Source organism: Mus musculus, chromosome 8 (assembly GCF_000001635.26).
Source record: "Mus musculus strain C57BL/6J chromosome 8, GRCm38.p6 C57BL/6J".
In the NCBI taxonomy this organism is placed as follows: domain Eukaryota; kingdom Metazoa; phylum Chordata; class Mammalia; order Rodentia; family Muridae; genus Mus; species Mus musculus.
The window spans coordinates 85299589-85321100 of NC_000074.6; the positions used below are offsets into that span (position 1 = coordinate 85299589).

Below are 21512 nucleotides of genomic sequence, written 5' to 3' on the forward strand. Positions count from 1 at the left end.
TAAAATCTCGCGTAGTTTGGGGAGAATGGGCAGCCGGCGGTGTATAGTGGACGGGGCGGGGCGAGAATAGTACAACGCTGCGGCGAACTAGGGACAGCAGGAAGGGAAGCCTTAGTTAAGGAGATCCGCGGCCGAGGAAGGGCAGCGAGAGAACCTTCTGCGCGTCCACTTCGCCTGGGCCCGCGCCTCATCGTGTGCACATGCGTAGAAGGATGACCAGGATTGGTGTGTGGAACGGTCTCAACCTCTGGTCGCAACCAATCTGGACGCGCCGGGGGTGGGTCTTAACCCTCTGACAATCTGCGCGCGCATTGCTCTTGGCGCGCATTTCTTCCAGCGATGGAGTCGGAGCTGGTACGCCGCCTCGCCCCGCGTCTCGGCCTTGCGGAGCCGAGTGTACTGAGGTGAGTGTGGCCGTGTGTGCGGGTAGACGTCCCAGACTGCGGCCCTGGGTCCTCCCAAGGCAGCGTCGGATGAGGGACTGGCGATGAGGGAATGACCGCACACTGGTCTGGGCGAGACTCGGGCCCAACATCAAGAAAAACTGTTGTTGGCTTGTAGAAGATGGTTTGAGAGGACGTATATAGTCGTCCTTGAAGCACTCTAGCTCTGTTGGATACACTGTGGTCGGAAAAGCCGGGGAGGACCTCTTGTCATTCCTTCAGACTCGATAATCTTGATAAGCCAGCCTTGCAGGGCAGACCCTGTGCAAATCACTATAGATGGCAAGAGAAAGGTAGATTATGGTACAGAGTGAAGAGCTGAAGTGATGAGCAGGGCGTAAGAATTCCAGAAAAGGCCGGGCGTGGTGGCGCACGCCTTTAATCCCAGCACTTGGGAGGCAGAGGCAGGCGGATTTCTAAGTTCGAGGCGAGCCTGGTCTACAAAGTGAGTTCCAGGACAGCCAGAGCTATACAGAGAAACCCTGTATCGAAAAATCGAAAAAAAAAAATTCCAGAAAGGGCCCAGTGGCGTTGGGGCTGATTTATTAAATAGTGGCACGCATGGGAAAATATGGTAAGAGTGGCCCAAATAGCTTCCATTTTCCGAAGCCCTTGAGATTAGGAGGGTCATTGTAGGATCTGTCTTAGGAAATAAAGCTACAGCAGGCAAGTGTGTAGAAAGTTCGTAGGTCTATTCCCAGGGCTACTGACCGGAAATACAATGGGACCCAGAACTATTTTCACAAGCCGCCGAAACTGAGACCCAATCAGTCATTAAGGAAGAGAAAGGGATTTAATTTACTCTAATCTGCCTGAACCAATTCTTTATACTTGTTGAAATAATGTAAGAAGGAAAGGTAATGTCCAAGGAACACGCTTGGACACAGCTAAGTCTGGAGTCATTTTGGTTCTATGTAAAGAACTTCCACCTCTCCAAAGGATGTGCTTTCTAGGCCCCAAATGAACTTGCACAGTAGTTAGGTGGTGTGCAAGTCCACCATGCTGAATTCAGTTCTTTGCCTAAGTGTTGACAAAGTTCTGCAGCAGTTTTAGTGACCATACTGCCTTTATAACCAGGAAAGCAGAGGAGTTCCTGCGGCTGTCTAAGGTGAAGTGTGTCAGTCTGTCTGCACGTAGCTCAGAAACCAGCAATGCTGTCATATGCCTGGACCTTGCAGCTTCCTGTAGGAAGTGCCCCTTGGATAGAGTAAGTTGGCTCCAAAGGACATTTGAGTGATCTGATGTGACCCTGAGGTTTCTTTGTTTTAATCTTCTTGTTGGCGGCTCCGTTTCTTTTTTATTATTACGGTTATATGTAAGTACACTGTAGCTGTCCTCAGACACTCCAGAAGAGGGCGTCAGATCTCATTATGTTTGGTTGTGAGTCACCATGTGATCGCTGGGATTTGAACTCAGGTCCTTCGGAAGAGCAATCACAGGAGAGAGTTTTTAATCAACTTCAAGGGTACGATCTATCCTGACACAGAAATCAAAGCAACTTGAAGAATCTACATGGCACCTACAGTCATGAAGCAGAAATCAAGTAATCTTTGTACCCAATTCAGTTTCTCCTTTTTTTTTGTACATATAGGATCCCATTGCAGGAGATTTTGCCATCAGAAATGGTCTGTCCACCTCAGTTAATCTAATGGGCACAATCTCCCCTAGGCATGCCCAGTGGCTCTTTTTCCAAGTGAGTCTAGATCTCATCAAGTTAACAGTTGAGAGTAACTCTCACAGTTTGTCCAAATCTTTAATGTTTAAAATTAGAGTCAGGAAGAGTCACATGTTGAAACCAAATGTCAGTATTATTTACAAGATCCATGAACTGCTAGTTTCTTCATCCATCAAATAAGAATAAAAACCGTCTTTTACTGGATTATTATTCTGACTAAAGAAGGTATCTATCTTCTTTATGTAGTAGATGTACACAGTACTTGTGTCATAATGGATGTATTTATTCATTAAAGCTCTGTTAACTTTTCTGTTGCTATCTAACTCTTCAGTCTCTTTTACCCTGGCCTCAAGCTATGATACACACTTTGTGAGTCATAGTTTTGTAAAGGAAACACTTTTCCACCCTGGAATGCTTTGTTGCCAAGTTCCTTTCTGTCCTAACGTGACTCTGCTTTGTTGTATATCTTTTATAAAGCTCTCCATGATTTCCCAAGATAGACTTGGCTCCCTACAGTGGTGGATTATCCTGTTCTTCCCTTCCAGATATACACTTTCCTCACCCTACACCCAGTACTTCCTTTAATTTTCCTAGTGGTTTGTTTTGTGCAGCTGAGACAAGCTATACTATTTAGTCGTTTTTAAATTATTTGTAAGTGCTCTTGCTCCTCTCTCTCTCTTGCTAGTCCCTTCCTGCTCCTGCCCTCTCCCTATTCCCTTCCCCTCTCTCCACATGCTTATGGCTGGCCTCTACTCTTCTACTTCTCTACTCTCCCTCTCTGTTTCTACTACCCTCTTAACTCCCCTTCCCATACCCTGAATAAACTCTATTCTATACTAAAAAAATATTATTTGTAAGTATGCATAATTGTACCTTTCTATAATACGAATTCTTTGAAATAGTCTGCTCTTAAAGTGATTGAAACGTTTTGGGTTAAATAAAATTAGTATATAATTAATATCACAGACTGGAGAGGTGGCTCAGCCATTAAAGGCTAGGCTCAAAACCAAAAGCATAATTAATATACCTCTTAATAAATATTTAAGAAGAATAATACTGAATTTAAAATGTGTGTTTTTCTTTTCAAAGGCATATTTAATTAGGCTCTCTGGTTTGAACAAGATGGTGTATCAGAGCTGTCTTAAATCTTTTGAGTGTTTACTAGGATTAAATTCAAATGTTGGAATCAGAGACCTAGCTGTACAGTTCAGCTGTACAGAAGCAGTGAACTTGGCTGCAGAGATACTGCAGAGGTATGTATAATTTTATAATACTTACTCTATGTGTATAAGTGTTCGCCTGCATGTATGTATGTGCACCCCATGCATGCCTGCTGCTCTCAGGTCAATAGAGAGCATCAGGTCCCATGGACTGGAGTTAGAAATGGGTGTGAGTTACCATGTGGATGCTGGGAAGTGAGCCCAGGTGCTCTCTAAAAGCAGAAGTGTTCTTAACTGCTGAACCATCTCTCCAGCTCCTAAATAAATACTAAAAACGTTGTTAGAAGCACAGTCAGCGAACAAATGCTAACAATAGGTCAGGACAATTTAAGTTAGGGGCCAAATTTTGTTTTGTTTTCTCAATTGTTATTGCATTTTCAGTCCCTTTAAGATATTTTCCTGACAAATAATTTCACAAACATTGCTGTCTCCTAGCTACGAGTCTGGTCTTCCTGAAACACAGCGAGCAGATCTTGACTTGTCCAGGCCACTTTTCACCACTGCCGCACTACTCTCAGCATGCAAGTAAGAGTTCTTGGGCATTACTTTATTGTGCTGGGTTTGCTTGTTTGTTTTTGCTTTGAGAGAGTTTTATGTGTAGTCCATGCTGGCCTGGAAGTCACTATGTATCATAAGCCAGCCTTAAACTCATGATGATCCTCCTGCTTCAGACTCCCAGATGCTGAGATTTCAAATGTGTGTGACTCAACACCCAGCTAGTGTAAGTGTTCTTTCACCATCCGGAAATGTTGCCAATATGAGCTTCTCATCCTCAGAGAACACTTGTCATTCGTTCTCCTCGGCTCAGCACAGTTTGCACTGTAGCCCTGGAACACTACGGTTGTGGCCTGGTAATGAGACTCTTGGCTTGGCTGATAATAGAGCTGCCAACTTCAAACGAGTGTTCAAGATGTTTACTTGCCATGTGGCACCCATGTCTGTAAACAAGGTATTCTCCTTTCAGACCCTACTTTTACTAAGTGTAAGTTGTAAATCTGTCAGGACAGTGATCGTGTTTGATTTTCCAGGCATATTGTTTAAAAAGAACTGAAAAACATTTCTAAAATAAATTCTTACATTTAAATCACCAAAATACTTAGTTATTAGTATACATACTGAATTATTCCATGAAATACTAATTTTTTATATCTTTGAAGTTGTTATTTTACTTTTTTTTTTTGGGTTTGTTTTTTTGTTTTTGTTTTTTGGGGTTTTTTTTGTTTGTTTGTTTTTTCGAGACAGGGTTTCTCTGTGTAGCCCTGGCTATCCCGGAACTCACTTTGTAGACCAGGCTGGCCTCGAACTCAGAAATCTTCCTGCCTCTGACTCCCAAGTGCTGGGATTAAAGGTGTGCACCACCACCGCCCAGCTTGTTATTTTACTTTTAAAGAAAACTTTCTACAGAAAAATCATGTAGTCTGTTAAAGAATATATTTCTCAGTTTCCAGTCATTAATTTTGGTGTACTTGGCACTTTTAGCAGCATACCTAGGAGTGATTGTCATCCATAGATAATATTCTTTTAATTCAACAAGGGTATGTGTACGAAGAAGGAATGTAATTGATGTTACAAAAGAAACTGAAAATAGTCAAATAACTCCACTTTTGGAACTATATTAAACTGAACACGAAATGGTTAATTGTCTTGGGGGGGGTGGGTGTTGCTTGCCATATATGCTGCCTGTGGAGGCAAAAAGAGGACATTGGCTCCCCTAGAACTGGAGTTACAGGTGGTTGTGAGCTACTATATGGGCGTTACTCGGGCCCTCTTAAAGAGCAGCAAGAGCTCTGAAGCGCTGAGCCATCTCTCCAGCCCCCTTAACCACTGAGCCATCTTTCCAGCCCCAGGTCTTTTGCTTTTTAATTGCTTGCTGTAGAAGAATATGAACAGGATTGAGGCTTCAGGAGTAGGGCAAAGAGATGTGACACTCCTGTGTAAATAGAAACATTCTCAAAGCGAGTTGAACACTTAACAGATACTGAGTCCATTCAGCAAATTGGTAACATCTGAGAGGCATGAAGCGCTGTAGCAGATGTCTTTGTTTGTTTGCCTCATTTACTGCTGAACAGATGAATTTTCCGCTCTCAGTTTAATAAGAAACTAAAGGACTTAAGAGAGCAAATCTGCAAGCTTCCAGCTAATGACATTTGGAAAACAGGAAAGTCCAGACAGCTGGAGAATTTTAGTAAATCGTGGGCAAAGGGCCATAGGTTTGTAATCTGTTTTTCTTGCCCAGAAAACTGGTGATATTGAAAAAACAAATTTATGAAATTGTTTTTTAGAATTCTAAAGATAAAGGTGGATAAAACCAAAATGATAACTGCATCCGGTGTGAAAAAGGCAATACTTGATCGACTGTGTAAGCAGTTAGAAAAGATTGGGCAGCAGATTAACAGTGAGTATTCTGTGGTTGAAAATGCTGATTTTATTAATTTTTTAGTGAGATAATTGACATGTCTGCCCTGCGAATAAAGTGGTTTAGTACCTGTCTTAGTCAGGGTTTCTATTCCTGCACAAATCATTATAACCAAGAAGCAAGTTGGGGAGGAAAGGGTTTATTCAGCTTATATTTCCACATTCCGGAGGAAGTCAGGACTGGAAATCAAGCAGTTCAGGAAGCAGGAGCTGATGCAGAGACCTTGGAAGAATGTTACTGGCTTGCTTCCTCTGTCTTGCTCAGCTTTCTTTCTTATAGAACCCAAGACTAGGCCCTCCCCGCTTAATCACTAATTGAGAAAATGCCTTACAGCTGGATCTCATGGAGGCATTTCCTCAAAAGAGCCTCTTTTCTCTGTGATAACTCCAGTTCATGTCAAGTTGATACACAAAACCAACCACTACAACTATACCTTTAAAAAATATGATTCTACAAATCTATGCTGAGAAAATACATTCCTTAAGAAACATCAGTATCAGACAAGCTTGGTGGCACATGCCTGCTATTCCAGCACTTGGGAGGCAGAAGCAGGCAGATCTCTGTTCAAGGCCAGCCTGGTCTACAGAGTGAGTTCCAGGTCAGCCAGGGCTACACAGAGAGACCCTGTCTCAAAAGAAAGAAAGAAGCTGCAGTGTTAAGTGCCAGTATCTGAGTACTGCTTGGGATGGGAGTGATTCCATGTCTAATAAAAGAAACAGCCAGAACAAGAGGAGCAGGATTATCTATCTGCCGCTCCATCTCTTTTTGCTCCTCTGGGTACTGGCTTTCTATCATCCAGCTGAGGACTTAGATGACCAAATGTAAAATTGATTAGAAAAATTAACCTTGAAACCAACTTTTCTTTTTCTAAAAGGAGACTCTGCAGATTTAGCTAGACCAGCACTGAAGAGAAAGAAGCCAGAGTTTAGTCCAACACTGAAGAAAAAGGAGCCAGGACTTGAACCACCAGCAAAAGGTAGGGTACACTAGCTCTCTTGGTACTGAAATTGGTGCAGTATAATTTATACACTGAGCAGTCCTGTGTTGATCCCAACAGTTTATATGACAAGAAGCAGCACTAGAGGAAAGCCTGACAACTAATTATTTGATAAGACCTATTTTTCAAGCCAGGCATGATTTACACACCTGTAATTACTTCTACATGCTTAGAAAATAGACACAAAGGATTACTGTAAATTGAAGGCCAGATTGATCTGTATAGTGAATTCCAGGCCAACGTGGGCTACACATTGATACCATCTCACAACAACAACAAAACAGCCTTTTAAGCAATAATTAAAGGAAGTAACAGAAGTGTGAGTAAAAATATATCTGGTGGCCAAAGAATACAGATATTACTAATTTTTAGAGGTATATCTGGTACAGCATGACATGTCTTTAATCCCAGCACTCAGAGACAGGGCCAGGCTGATCTCTGAGTTCCAGGCCAGCCTGGTATACAAAGCAAGTTCTAGATCAGTCAGAACCACACAGTGAGAATTTGTTTAAAAAAAAAAAGAGCGAGAGAAGAGAAAGAAAAGTGTGAATGTTGGTAACTAAACTGTACCTGGGTTCATATTTTACTTTGCCAGTGTTAAAATCTTTAGGCAAATTAAACAATTCAAGCAGACTGACTCATAAATTGGACAGCTTCAAATCTAAAATTGGTTCCGAAAACACCACCCAGTGGTTAAACAGAAGTCCTAATAGAGTTAATTAGGTTATAAGGAGATAGAAAACATCCAATTGAGTCAAACTACTCATTTACTTTATTTAAGGATATCTAGTGTGAGGTCCCTGTTTGGATAACCAGAAAGGTAGCTTTTGTGATGGGCTGCTTTTTTTTTTTTTTTCTTCCTCTAAAAATATATTTCCAAATTAAGTTCTAGTTACCTACATAGGAACTCTAGCTACAAGAACAATCTTGATACTAATGGCTAATTGTTTAACACTACCTACTGGCTGTGTGCATTTGAAAAGGTGATAAAATTTCTACAAGCTTCATTCTCCTAATCTGTAAAATGTGACTAATGTTAGCATAATGTTGTGATGGGATTACTTGAGGTACAAGGTTGATGTCTTAGAGTGCTTAGAGTATAGGAGAGAAAAGTGAGAGCTGCCATGTTACACTGCACTCTAGGGTCTTAATCTCTTACCTTAATTGAAGTAAATACTTGCCAATTTTTACTTTTATGCCATTTATAAACTTGTTTAAAATTGCATTTGCTGACTTTCTCTCACAGAAATAGAAGTAATAGAAACCCTTCATAAACTACCTAAAGATGAAGATCTGACACAGGATTATGAAGAATGGAAAAGGAAGATTTTGGAAAATGCTGCCAAAGCTCAGACAGCCACAGCAGAGTGATTTCCATCTCACTGCAGGCATGTGCAGTCTGTCTGGGAGATGAAGGGTGTGGAAGTCTTCTCTAAGCCTGAATTCCAGGTGTGCTGAGGAGTGTCTCAGTACAGAGGATGCTAGCACTGGGCACCTCACATGGACATTAGATCAACCATATTGCCTCTGAAGACTCAGATCTGTCCTCTCACGTGGGGTGAAATTGGGACCATTTTGCTTCTATGTGTTTAAGAAAATTTCCTGACTAAACCTAGAATGCAAATTTCAAGCTGAAAGACATCTCAGACATTTTATTTGGTTTTGTGGTTTTTTAAATTTTATTTCACTAAATGTTATATAGCCTAAGTTAATAAATATTTTTTAAACATTTTTTTAAATGTGTATGAGTATTTTGCCTGCATGTATGTCTGGTGCAGTGGAAGCCAGAAGAGAATGCCAGATCCCTAAGCCTTGAGTTACAGACAGTGAGCGTTGCCATATGAGTGCTGGGACTTAAACCCCAGTCCTCTAGAAGAGCAGCTAGTGCTTTTTACCACTGAACCATCTCTCAAGCCCAATAAATGTTATTTTTATATGCATTTGAGTTGTGATTGTCAGCTTTGAGTAATCTTTCTTAGGCAAAAATCTGTATCTACTCAAATTTTAAAAAAGCCCATGTTCCTGTGTAGTGAGCCCTAATACCTAGAACACAGATTAAGACTTCCTGGGTTTAAGACCCAGTCTACTTTGCCACTTGAACAAATAAAATTAACTTCTGTTTGCTCCATCTAGAAAGTGGGAAATAAAAGGTACTCCTTTGGCTATAGATGTGGCTCAGTTGCTAGGGTTACAAACATGAAGTCCTGAATTTTGATTACCATCACTCCATAAAACCAGGCTTAGTGCATCCCTGTTACCCCAGCACTTAGGAAGAGAAGGCAGGAGAATCAGAAGTTCAGAGCCACCCTTAGCAACATAATGAGTGGGATACATGAAACCCTGTCTCCAAAACAAGAAAAGAGAACCTTTCTCACTGCTGCCTAGAATAGCTGGGAGACCCAATGCATCAAAGCACTATAGTGCAAATATCTGCTGTGAAGAAACAATAAAGACAGGCCTGACATAATGAATTACACATTAGTACGTATTACAAAACAATCCACCGAAGTTTACTTCTTTGCTATCCATACACAGGAAAATGTAACCTTGGTAAACCCTTTATAGAAGGGGCTTTATAGATTTTCATACAGTATATTCTGATTGATTTTCTCTTCCATCTTCTAGATACTCCCCACCTTCCCACTCATCCAGCTCCATACCTTCTTTCTATAGGAAACAGGCAAAAGCACAAGAAACATGCACATACACAAAACCCATAAAAACAAAATTTCAGAACAAACCAGAAAAGTGATATGAGACCAAAAAAAAAAAAAATGTACAAAATAACATGCAGTTAGATTTGTGTTGGCCACCTACTGCTGGGCATGAGGCCTGCCATTTAGTGTGGTTTATATAAACCCAGTGACACTCCATTAGAGAAAACTAATTTTTCCTTTGTAGTTGTCAAATTGAAATGTTTTTTTTGTTAGAGCTCGTGCCCACCTCTCCCATCTCAACATTGGGACCCCATCTGTCTTGGACCCGTGCAAGCCCTGTGCATGCCACTATGTCTCTGAGTTCACATGTCTATCAGTCCTGTTGTATCTGTAAGACATTCCTGTGTCATCCATCTCTGGCATTTATTTTTGTTTGTTTGTTTTTGTTTTTTTGTTTTTCGAGACAGGGTTTCTCTGTATAGCCCTGGCTGTCCTGGAACTCACTTTGTAGACCAGGCTGGCCTTGAACTCAGAGATCCACCTGCCTCTGCCTCCCAAGTGCTGGGATTAATCTCTGGCGTTTATAATCTCTGCCTTGTTCACATAGCTCCCTGAACCCTGAGAAGAGTCCCATTTAGGACTGGGCTGAGTGAGACAAATGAGCTATAGGTGTAACAATATCATTAGGAGTCATTTTATTGCTATGTTCCTTTAGCAGAACAATAGTATTTAGTTTTTCCCTAGGGCCAAGATCTGTCTGGCCTCAGATTCTTAGCCACTGGGGTAGTGTCAGGCCTGGGTTCCATCTCATAGAGTGAGTTTTAAATCCAATCAGATAGTGATTGGACACTCCCACAACATTTGTGCCACTATCGCACCAGAGTAGCATCCCGGCAGGTCTCCATTGTTGATCAGAGGGTTTGTAGCTGGACTGATGTTTACCTTTCTCCTCTGGCCCTGTGCAAAGTACCTTCCAGCACCATGAACACAAGTCAGTAGGGATGAAAACTCTAGGTAGGCACCAGCTGGACTTCTACATAATGACATGTAAGCATTGTTTACATCAACAGGGCCTTACCATCAGTTTGTAATAGCATTGACAGTTGCCAAGTTATTTAGGGGTTTCCATGGTGTCCCTTCGGACAATAACTCAATTAGATGTAACTAATTCTTGGCACTACAGGTTTCACTTAGCAGCAAAAGATGTCTAGTTGGAACATTATCTTCCTCATTGTTTGGTGACTCCATTTAGATTACACACACACACACACACACACACACACACACACACACACACACACACGTTTTAAGAAGCTTCTACTGTAGTAAGTTTCCAGAAGTAGAAGTAAGGGCCTTCCTCAAAGGCCCATCTCTTCATAAGTATATATTCGTATTTTCCTGTTCATGAGAGATCTCTCTTCCCTCCTAGTTCCTTACTTTGTGCCTAACCCCTATGATTATATGGATTGTAGCATGCCTATGAAAGCCTTAAAAGCTAACATCTACCTGTAAAAAAAAATACATATGGGAGTGGTTAAAAGCTCTGACTGCTCTATTAGAGGTCCTGAGTTCAATTCCCAGCAACCACATAGTGACTCACAACCTTCTGCAATGAAAGCTGATGCCGTCTTCTGGTGTGTCCCAGACAGTACTCATATACATAAAATAAATAAATAAATCTTAGGAAAAAGAAAGAAAGAAAAATATATGCCACATTTGTCTTTTTCAATCTGGTTACCTCATTCAGGATGATTTTTCCCCCTAGCTCCACCCATTTACCTAGGAATCTCTTGATTTTGGTTATTTCCTTTTAATAGCTGAATAATATTTTCCATTGTGTAAATGTATCACATTTTCATCATCTACTGATGGGCATCTAGGCTGCTTTTCAATTCTGGCTATTATGAATCGAGCAGCAATGAACATGGCTGAACAAGTATCTTTGTAGTAGTATGTGAAATACTTTGGATATATGCCCAAAGGTAGTAGAGCTGAATCTTGAGCTAGATGTATTCCCAGCTTCTTAAGGTACTGCCACACTGGGTTCCATAGCGGATGTACAAGTTTGCACTACCACCAGCAATGGATGAGTGTCCCCCATACCCCACCAGCAATGGATGAGTGTTCCCTATACCCCACATCCTCGCCAGAACTAGGTGTCATCTATCTATCTATCTATCTATCTATCTATCTATCTATCTATCTATCTATCTATCTATCTATCTTTCTATCTATCTATCTATCTATTTATTGCTGTTGACCATTCTGACTGGTATAAGGTGAAATCTCAGAGCAGTTTTGATTAGCATCTCTCTATAATTAAGGATGTTGACCATTTCTTTCAGCATTTCTCAACTATTTGAGCTTCATCTTTTGAGGAACTCTGTTTAGTATCCCTTTTTTATTGGGTTATTTCTTAATGTTCAGTGATTTTTTTTTAGTTCTTTATATATTTTAGGTATTAACCCTTTATTGGATGTGTAATTGGTAAATATCTTTTCCCATTCTGTAATGTTGAAGTTGCCTTGGAGACCCCAAGATGTTAGACATGCCAGAACCATGGGATACTTGTCAAGGAAAGTTGCCAATAGGGAGTAGAACCAATCCAAGAGAATGAATTGTGTTATAGTCAACAAAGCTAAAAGAAGTGTTACATCAGCCATGGAGATCCAGAGTTTAGCGTTTGCCCAGCTAGTTTTCAGTCTTGCTTTGGTCCAGTACTTCCTCACTCTGTTCCCTGCGTCCTGGAACAATAATGTATATCCTGTGCCATGATATGTTGAAAATATGTGATCTGATTATTGACTATAATTTTATAGGGATTACAGTTAAGAGATTGCATAACTCTCAGAAGAGACTTTGAATTTTGGACTTTTTTTTTTTTTTTTAAGATATGTATACAGTGCTCTGCCTGCATGTATGCCTTCAGGCCAGAAGAGGGCAACAGATCTCATTACAGATGGCTGTGAGCCACCATGTGTTTGCTGGTTATTGAACTCAGAACCTCTAAAAGAGCAGCCAGTGCTCTTAATATCTGAGCCATTTCTCCAGCCTAACTTTGGACTTTTAAACATTGTTGATATATTATGGGAAGTTTTGATATTGGACAAGGAGTACCCTTGGGGGAATAGAACAAAGTAAATAAAATAGATTGACTTAAAAAAAAAAGGTATCCATAGGAATGTGGATTTATGTCTGGAATTTTAATCCTATTCCATTGATTAGCATGTCTGTTTTAATGCCAATAGCATGCTGTTTTTAATTCTATATCTCTGTGGTATGGCATGAAATTTGGAATGTATTCAGAATTGGTTTAATTATCCTGGGGTTTTGTGTTTTTGTTTTTGTTTTTGTTTTTTTTATGAAGCTGAAAGCTATCCTTATGTTGGAATTTTGATAGGAATTGCACTAAATCTGTAGTTTGCTTTTAGTATGATGGCCACTTTGATCATATTAATCCTACATATACATGAGCATGGGAGATCTTTCCATCTTCTGAGATCTTCAATCTCTTTCTTCAGTGTCTTAAAGTCTTTATCATATAAGTGAAAAAACTCATTTTTATATATACATATGTATATATATATATATATATACATACATATATTTGGTATTTGTATATGTATGTGTATACTTCATACACACACACACACACACACACACACACACACACACACACACACTATTATCATGAAAGCTATTGATTCCATGATTTCTTTCTCAGTCTGTTGGTCATTTGTATATAGGAAGGCTTGACCTAGACCAGCAAGTCATTTTTCAGTGATAGGGTCCAGTAAGAGGATGGAAAGCTGGGGTCAGGAGAACTTTTCTAAGCTAATGGCTTGTGCTATCTTACTACTTATTGAAGAAAAATGGGACAGAGCAAAAGCCATCATACAATGGGACGACGTCAGCAGGAAGCTAGTTTAAGTAGTGTTCCACCAGGGTAACACAGGATATCTCAAGGATATCACAGAGCAGCCTTAGGACTGATAACTCTGTTCTCTTCCATGAGGAAAGCCAAGCTCTCAGGAACCAAAACCTGAACCTCTCAAGGCCCTGGCCCCAGCCCCAGCCTGGACCTTGCCAAGTCTCCCCCCTGGGCAAAGACACAGAACTAAGTTCCTTTTTGTAAGTTGTCTTTGCTGCTTTGTGGGTTCTTCTTTCTTCCACCCTTTTCCACCCCATTCCCACCCTTTCAACCTCCTAACTCTAGTAGAAAAATAGAAGAAAAAAAAAAGACAGCGAGGAAAGGGAGCGATGTCATCATTAGACTGCTTCCTGCTGATTAGGGGCATCTAGTTCCTTGGAGGCAAGTTTGATCTTTGCCATCAGGATGTCTAATTTCTTCTTTTTCTTCTTCGTGCACTATTCTGAAGAGTCCCCAGAATTCCAAATTTCACACATTAGCAGAAACCATTTGCAGCTGACAAAATCATGCTGCTGCTAGAGGATGGGGCAAATCACAGTCAGCTGCTGTGGACGGCCCATATCCCACACCTGGGGTTAAAATTAAAACATATTCTTGACAGGCGGTGGTGGCACACACCTTTAACCCCAGCACTTAGGAGGCGGAGACAGGCAGATTTCTGAGTTCAAGGCCAGCCTGGTCTACAGATTGAGTTCTAGGACAGCCAGGGCTACACAGAGAACCCTGTCTCAAAAAAACAAAAAACAACAAAAAAAGTTCTTACATTTTCCTGGGTTTTTTGTTTTGTTTTGTTTTAAGAAACCAAAATCCCCAACGTGTCACTACACTTTTTTTTTCTTCTCAGGGGCCTCTGAAAAAGCCTTGGCTCAGTCTGGCTCTGACCTCCAGGTCAGACCTCCTATTATTACTCTATTCCTATTATTCATAATTTGGGTTTTTTTTTAAATAATATCCCAGATTCCTTGGATATTTTTGCCTGGGGTTTTGTTTTGGTTTGATTTGGTTTTTAGTTTTAACATTTTCTTTGCCTGAAATATCTATTTCTTTTACCTTGTCTTCAACATCTGAGAGTCTTTCTTCTATGTCTTCTTGTACTCTGTTGGTGAAGTTTCCTTCTGACGCTCTTTCATTTCTGACTTCCTAAATTTTTCATTTCCAGTTTGACTTCAGTTTGGATTTACTTTAGTGATCCCATTTCTACTTTAAGGTCTTGAACTGTTTTCATTACTTCATTCCACTGTTTGTTTGTGTTTTTCCAGATTTCATGAAGGGATTTGTTCACACCCTCTCTAAGATCCTTGAACATATTCATAGTAGCTCTTGGGAAGTCCTTGTCTTCTGCTTCAGCTATATTGCACTTCTCAGGGCCTGCTGTAGTAGGGTTGCTGGGTTCTGGTGGGAGCACATTGTCTCAGCTGTTAGTGGTTGTGGTTCTGCGCTGGTGTCTAGGCATCTGGGGTCTGGATGATTGAGGTGATTCTAGGTGTTGTCTTAGCTGGTATGGTTCTGTTCCTTGGGTTCCTTTGCCCTCTCTGATCTTAGGAAAGCGTGGTGACTCTGAGTTGCCTGGTAGAGCGTGCTTCTGCAGGTCAGTGGGTGGCAGAGAAGCATAGGGGTGGGCTAGGAGAAAGGCTGAAAGGGGCATCAGGAAAGAGCTAAGGGCATCCTGTCCACACAAAGAGGTGGGGTCACCAGAGAGTTATAGGTATGGTGAGAGGAGGAGGCCTAGCAAGTAGGTTGTAGTAAGACAAAGAATAATCTGGAAGGATACAGGTGAAAGGACCAGGGAGGTCTGACCCAAGAGTTGGAGTTTTCAGTGAATGGAGTTGAGGTGAGACATGGTGCACCTGCAAGTAGATTGTTACCACACTGAGGGTGCGAATGGAGGACAAGCAGAATGCTACTCACCTACCTGTGTCCCTGGCAGGTGTGGCCACAGGAGTCCCACCTAGAAAGTGTTTCCAGGTGTTGGAGGTTCACACAAAGAATGGGGATGGATTGGAAGGGAGGGCTGAGAGTGTCCACAAAGAGGAGGGAAACTGTGTCCACACCATGGTCTTGTGGAGTCCCCAGGGAATGGAGGTAGGGTGGAAGCAGGCTTATTCAGGGATGGAGATAAGACTGTAAAGATTGTGGCCGTTGTAGATGTTAAAAATCTGCTAGTAGCATCATGTCATAGATGGCTTTGACTAAAATTAAAATGAATGATTGTCTACTCACTTCAGAAGTACGTATACTAAAACTGTCAGAATACAGAGATTATTACCATGGACCCTGTGCAAAAATGACAGGCAAATTCATGCGATAGTTAAAGTTTGAATCTGAAAAGTACCCCAAAAGTTCATGTGTTGAAGATCTGCTCTCCAATGTGGTGTTTTGAGAAGTGATTGGACCATGAGGACTTTAACTCATCAAAATATCTAATCCACAATGGGTTCCCAATTTGAAAGGGTGATGATAGAAACTTAGAAGATGGGACTTGATCAGTGGGGTTGGCATACACATGGGGATTTTAACTTGGCTTCTTTCTCCCTCTCTTTCTGTCTCTGCATCATGGACCCCATTGGATTAGCAACTCTGCTATCTTCCCACCATGATCTCACTTCTTTAAAAAATACAACTGAACCAACCACATAGACATGAGCGCCAACAAATCTTTCCCCCTTTCAGTTTTCCACATATGTTGCCAAAATGGTAGCACGCAGATGGGACAGCTCCTCATGGCTAGCTCAGCCTAATTGGTTATAGAACTGAGGACCACCAGCCCAGGGGTGGCCCAATTCACAATGGACTTGTCCCTCCTATGTCAATTACTGATTTACAATATGTTCTACAGGTTTGTCTACAGCCCTATCTTATGGAAGCAATTTCTCAGTTGAGGTTTCCTCCTCTCAGATAACTTTAGCTTGTTTCGTATTGACATAAAACTGCCATGACAACCAACCCCTTGTCAACTTGATACACCAATACAACAATATTACAAACTTAAAAGTACCATAGCCTTTACCAGTTCAAGCACTTTAAAAGTCTAATCTCTAAAAATACAAAATCTCTTTTAAAATCAAAAGGAAAACTCCAAAATCCTTTTTTAAAAGTTCATAGTAACTCAACTGTGAGCTATTATAGCGGGGATCTCTGCAAATGCCACAGCCAGAAGAGTAACAATCCTCATTAGGCCAGAAGGAAATCTGCCTCAACACAACCAGTGTTGGTTCAAACTTCGAGAGTATGACCTAAAACAGTTTATTTTAGGTATATTTAAGTACAATTAAAATTTGGGGGAAAAAATCCCTATCGTGGGACCGTGAAAGGCAGCCTGTTTTCTGGTCGACCTAGGTTTAAACCCCAGAAACCAAGCAGGTGTTCCTGCAAGGGACAGAAGGCTGTTTGCCACACTCCCAGACACTAGGATCCTAACACAAGACCTCAGCTCCATAATTCTGTTGCCATCAGTCACGTAGGGCAATGCCCCAAGCCCCTGGTATTCTGTCTGGATTCCATCCCCACAGTTACTTGGCAACAGCCAGGTATGCTCCTCCTCACAGTTACCTGGCAACAGCAGGTAGGCCGGCCCACTATAAAAGGGAGTTTGCCCCCTCCTCCCTCTTTTACTCTCTTACTCTTGCCTCTCTCTCTTGCCCTCTTGCTCCCTTTCTCTCCACATTCCCTTCCCCCCTCTCTCCACGTGGCCATGGCCAGCCTCTACTTCTTTACTCTCTCCATTTCTCGGCCATTCTCTGCCTTTACTCCCTCTCAGCTCCCCTTTCCGCCATGACAATAAATTCATGAACTGCCTCAATGGAGCAGGTCTTCCTCTAAAGACCCGAGTGTCTAATCTCCTGCATGAGGCCTCCTTGTGCTCTCAGACACAGTCACCACCAAACCAACCTGTCAGCTGAGCAAGCCAAGGACTCTTGTCCCGAGGGACCCAGCTGGAGCGCTCTCCTCCCCTTCTTTTCCCTTTGGCCCAGGATGGAGTCCCTCAGCAGGCCCACACTCTGTTCTCAGCTCTTCCGAGACACCCAGTGGTGTCTGTGGTGTCCAAGAGTTCAAGACAACTCTGGCATTTCAGCGGGGACCTCAGACTGCACTTCCCCACCCGTGGAGTGGGGTCCTGTGGCTTCTCACAGCCCGATGCCTGCCAGGTGGTGACGTGGGCCATGGGGCATGTGCAGTCAAACTTCTTGCATCCACCTGCATGAGCGGCCCTAGCCCTGTGGTGGGCCGGACATGGCACACCATTTTAACCCACATCCTAGTATAACACAGTCCCATGTGAACAAGAAGGAATAATTACATTGAAACTCTTGTCAAAGTAGATGTCACTTCTTCCATGACAATGGGTTCTCTGGATAGGATATATGTGTTATCTTAAGGACTTGGGGAGGATCTGGGGTGGTCTCAGTTATATGGATAACAACACAAAAGTCATCTAGACTATTATCTACCTCTAGTCCTGGGTGTGGAAGCATAGAAGAGACCCTGGCCAAGAGATCCAGTACAAGGATCACCTAAGCCATTAGCTAACTCCGTTCCCAGCCTTTGGAGCAGAAAACAGGTTACACATTACTTGTTTCCCTAGAGAGTGAATGTGAGGATCCTTGTACTCTCCCTTCTAATTTTTTAATAGAGTCCAACATCGAATGCATTACCTCTATGACTAGCCTAATTAATATAGACAAGTATAAGAGAATTATGCAGATCATTAATTTGACTATCAATAGTATGAGAAAAAAAATCTGACATACTAACATATGCCAGGAAACTGTAGACAACAAAGATTGTGTTTGAACAAGAAATAATTGATAGTAACTCTATTTTGTAAAACTGTGGTTCTCAATCCACTAGCTCCTGATTAATTTCTGCTAATATTTTTTTTCTTACATTGTGAACAGGTGTGGTATAACTATGAACAGTGCCCTGGTGATGGTAGGTAAAAAAAAAGGGACTTGTACAACTTAAAAACAATTATGTCATTTCCACCCAAAACTTGCTTAATTAAGCATCACTGCATAGCTATCAAAAATACCTATGTAAAACTATTAAAACAACTAACACTGTGCAAATCATTGTCAAGACAGCTTCATAAGGGCAAGGGATTACATCATCTGTAGTCCCAGGAAAGGGCTGATGGTGACTAGGATAACATTTACTTTATGGAGGTAAGATGGCTACATTGAGGTCAAATGTTGACAATACTTAATAATTTATGATGTTATCAATTCAGTTATGAAAGAATTTGAAACCTGGTTTAAAGATTTCTGGTACTCCCTACTGACTAGGGTTCATAGTACTAGCAGGTACTTGACATTCTACCAGAGGAGAAAAGTAAACACCAGTCCAGCTACAGACTCTTTGATCTACAATGGGGAGCTACCTACATGATATGCTGGTGCAATAGTGGCACAAACGTTATGGAGACAACTATCTGATTGGATTCAATGTCCACACCATGAGATGACACCCATGCCTAACACTGCCCAGATGTCCACGAACCTGAGACTAGACAGGCCAGACCAGGACAAATGTTATTGTTCTGCTAAAAGAACATAGTAAGGTAGAGGGAAGAGCTGATACTATAATCAGGTTCCCTAATTGGTTCTTGATTGTGTCCATAAAGATGGCAGAAGCCAATTTCTGGGCGAAAGGAAAGGTGGGCCTTCTAGGTCCCAGGAAAAAGAGAAGGGATGCAGAGAGGGTAGGCTTTTTGCCTGGGTTTAGAACAGGAGGCACATACAACCATGTAAGATCTTGGGTGGCTGGTAACAGGGGCCTCTGACACTGGCAGATGGCTGGCATAGGCTAACTGATAAGGTTAGGACAGCAGATTCTTCGCCCAGCTACTGTGTTATCTGGCTAACTTTAAAACTGTCTAGTGTTTTCCATCCACAGGGCTAAGGAGGTCAGGAGGAGAAAGAAAGCAGCTGGGCTGACTGTTGACAAGCTTAGCAAAGCTGGCCGGGAGGAATGGGCAAATTGGAAGTGAGGCCGGTGGCAGCTGATCTGGGAGCTAAACCGGGAGATGTCAGAGCACAGGCCGAGCTCCCAGGAAGGTGGTAACATGGGATGGTGGGAGCTTAATCTCGGAGCTAAACCGAAAGCCTGGCCCTGGGGAAAAGGAGGAAGCATGTTTTAAAATTACATGCTACATAGCAATAACATGACTCCTAATGGGATTCTATTATACCCACAGATCAGTGCCTCACTCAGCCATCATCAGAGAAGCTTCCTCTTGTAGTGGACGAAAGCTAGCAATGCAAAGACCCACAACTGGACAATGCTAAGGAAGTGAGAGGCCTTGGACCACTCAGTCCTATATGGAATGTCTTATTAAACCCCTCCCCTCAGGGCTCAGGAACTATGTGGAAGAGGAGGAAGAAGGATTGTAAGAGCCCGTGGGGATGGAGGACACCCAAGGAAACAAAAAAGACTCTAAAAAGACTCTCTAAAATTTAGAGTCTAAATGGAGCACTGTATCATTAGAACTAATACATGCAGATTTTCTTTTTTTGCTTATCTGTGAAGGTAGATATGATAAAATTATGTACAGACTTTTTCCCATCAGCTCTCATTAGTGTCTGTGTGTTTAATATGAGTTCAAGAGAACTCTTCATTCAACACGGCCCATGAGAACCTAAAGAGTAGAGTACCCTACCTAGATCTAGACGTCAGTTACGCTCTGCTTCCTTTGCTGCTATGACTGTGGCCAAGGTTTCCCATTGGTCACCTTCTTAATTCTCTGCTTCAAGATATCAGTGATATACTCCACCTCACCCTTTTCCCCCCAGTTTTTACATTTTCAACTCCTCTGTGGAGTTTTCTAAACCTTGAGGGGTTGATATGCATATACAATTATGTTTTTCTCTTTAAGCCCGAGTATTGGGATGCTGTTCCAAATCACTAGTGAAGACCACAGTCACAGCACTTGCCCCTAATGCTTTGACTAATTAGAAACCAACTGGAACAAGAACTTCTCTTCACCAAAATCTTGCTAGTGTATGCAATGGTGTCAGCATTTGGAGGCTGATTATGGGATGGATCCCCGGGTATGGCAGTCTCTAGATGGTCCATCCTTTCGTCACAGGGCCCCCAATGGAGGAGCTAGAGAAAGTATCCAAGGAGCTAAAGGGGTCTGCAACCTATAGGTGGAACAACAATATGAACTAACCAGCACCCCCCGCCCCCCCGAGCTTGTGTCTCTAGCTGCATATGTATCAGAAGATGGCCTAGTCGGCCATCACTGGGAAGAGAGGCCCCTTGGTCTTTCAAACTTTATATGCCCCAGTACAGGGGAACGCCAGGGCCAAGAAGTGGGAGTCAGTGAGTGGGGGAGTAGGGGGGGTAAGGGGGACTTTTGGGATAGCATTTAAAATGTAAATGAAGAAAATACCTAATTAAATTAAAAAAAAGAACTTCACAGCTGAATGCAGCAGCAGTATATGGGTGTAAGCACACATGTTTAGAGGACAATTTAATGATAATTTCCATCTAAGCTAACATTCCTCATCAGGACCCAAGTGTTTCCTAGCCACAGGGTTTTGTCCTGTTTTACAAGAAGACGAATGGGGTGCTTCCTATGAAGTGGGCTTTAATCATACTGGAAAACTTATTGTACCTTCAATGGTTGTATCATTACAATGTTAAAGGGCACATCTTGCCTGGCATGGTGATAGCCTAACACATAGGTTCCACAGCTTAGCAAGATGGTTGGTGACAATTCAGCAGCCCAAATAGCCCTGTTCTGCATTAGAAATGCCAGCCAGTTAGAAACTCAGCTCAGCCAGGCGGTGGTGGTACACTCCTTTAATCCCAGCACTCGGGAGGCAGAGGCAGGCAGATTTCTGAGTTTAAGGCCAGCCTGGTCTACAAAGTGAGTTCCAGGACAGCCAGGGCTATACAGAGAAACCCTGTCTCAAAAAACAAACAAACAAACAAACAAACAAACAGCATGTGGATTCTTCAGTAATAAAATTGTTTCTCTAGACAAACACCAAGAACACAGGAAAAGAATAGCAGGAATCAAATAGACACAATGTGAGCTGGAGAGATGGCTCAGCAGTTAAGAGCAGTGACTGCTTTTCTAAAGGTCCTGAGTTCAATTCCCAGCAACCATGGTGGCTCACAACCATCTGTAATGGGATATAATGCCCTCTTCTGGTGTATCTGAAGTCAA

At 42.0% G+C, this 21512-nt stretch overlaps 1 protein-coding gene and 1 non-coding gene across 4 annotated transcripts; both read left to right on the forward strand.

The window, feature by feature from the left end:
- The first annotated feature begins 43 nt into the window (after positions 1–43).
- Orc6 (origin recognition complex, subunit 6) lies at positions 44–8691 on the forward strand. 3 transcript variants are annotated; one of them, NM_019716.2, is made up of 7 exons: positions 44–404; positions 1521–1650; positions 3208–3371; positions 3774–3863; positions 5621–5733; positions 6629–6730; positions 7998–8691. In NM_019716.2, exons 1-7 carry the CDS (start codon positions 340–342, stop codon positions 8120–8122), a joined length of 789 nt encoding a protein of 262 aa, NP_062690.2. In that variant the 5' UTR covers positions 44–339; the 3' UTR covers positions 8123–8691. The 3 variants fall into 3 exon arrangements, 2 of the variants coding, with proteins under 2 accessions (NP_062690.2, NP_001157263.1); NR_028268.1 differs by lacking the exon at positions 5621–5733; NM_001163791.1 differs by lacking the exon at positions 1521–1650.
- Positions 8692–15551: 6860 nt separating this feature from the next.
- On the forward strand, positions 15552–15658 carry Gm22336. The gene has a single exon (XR_003947663.1). It is a non-coding gene; the product is annotated as a U6 spliceosomal RNA (small nuclear RNA).
- The last annotated feature ends 5854 nt before the right edge of the window (positions 15659–21512 follow it).

Excerpts from the sequence above, each read along its gene's own strand:
- Orc6 (NM_019716.2), top strand. The coding sequence starts at position 340 with ATGGAGTCGGAGCTGGTACGCCGCCTCGCCCCGCGTCTCGGCCTTGCG. Across the intron at positions 1,651-3,207 it reads GGAAGTGCCCCTTGGATAGA|GCATATTTAATTAGGCTCTC; the intron begins GTAAGTTGGCTC and ends TTCTTTTCAAAG. Across the intron at positions 5,734-6,628 it reads GATTGGGCAGCAGATTAACA|GAGACTCTGCAGATTTAGCT; the intron begins GTGAGTATTCTG and ends TTTTTCTAAAAG.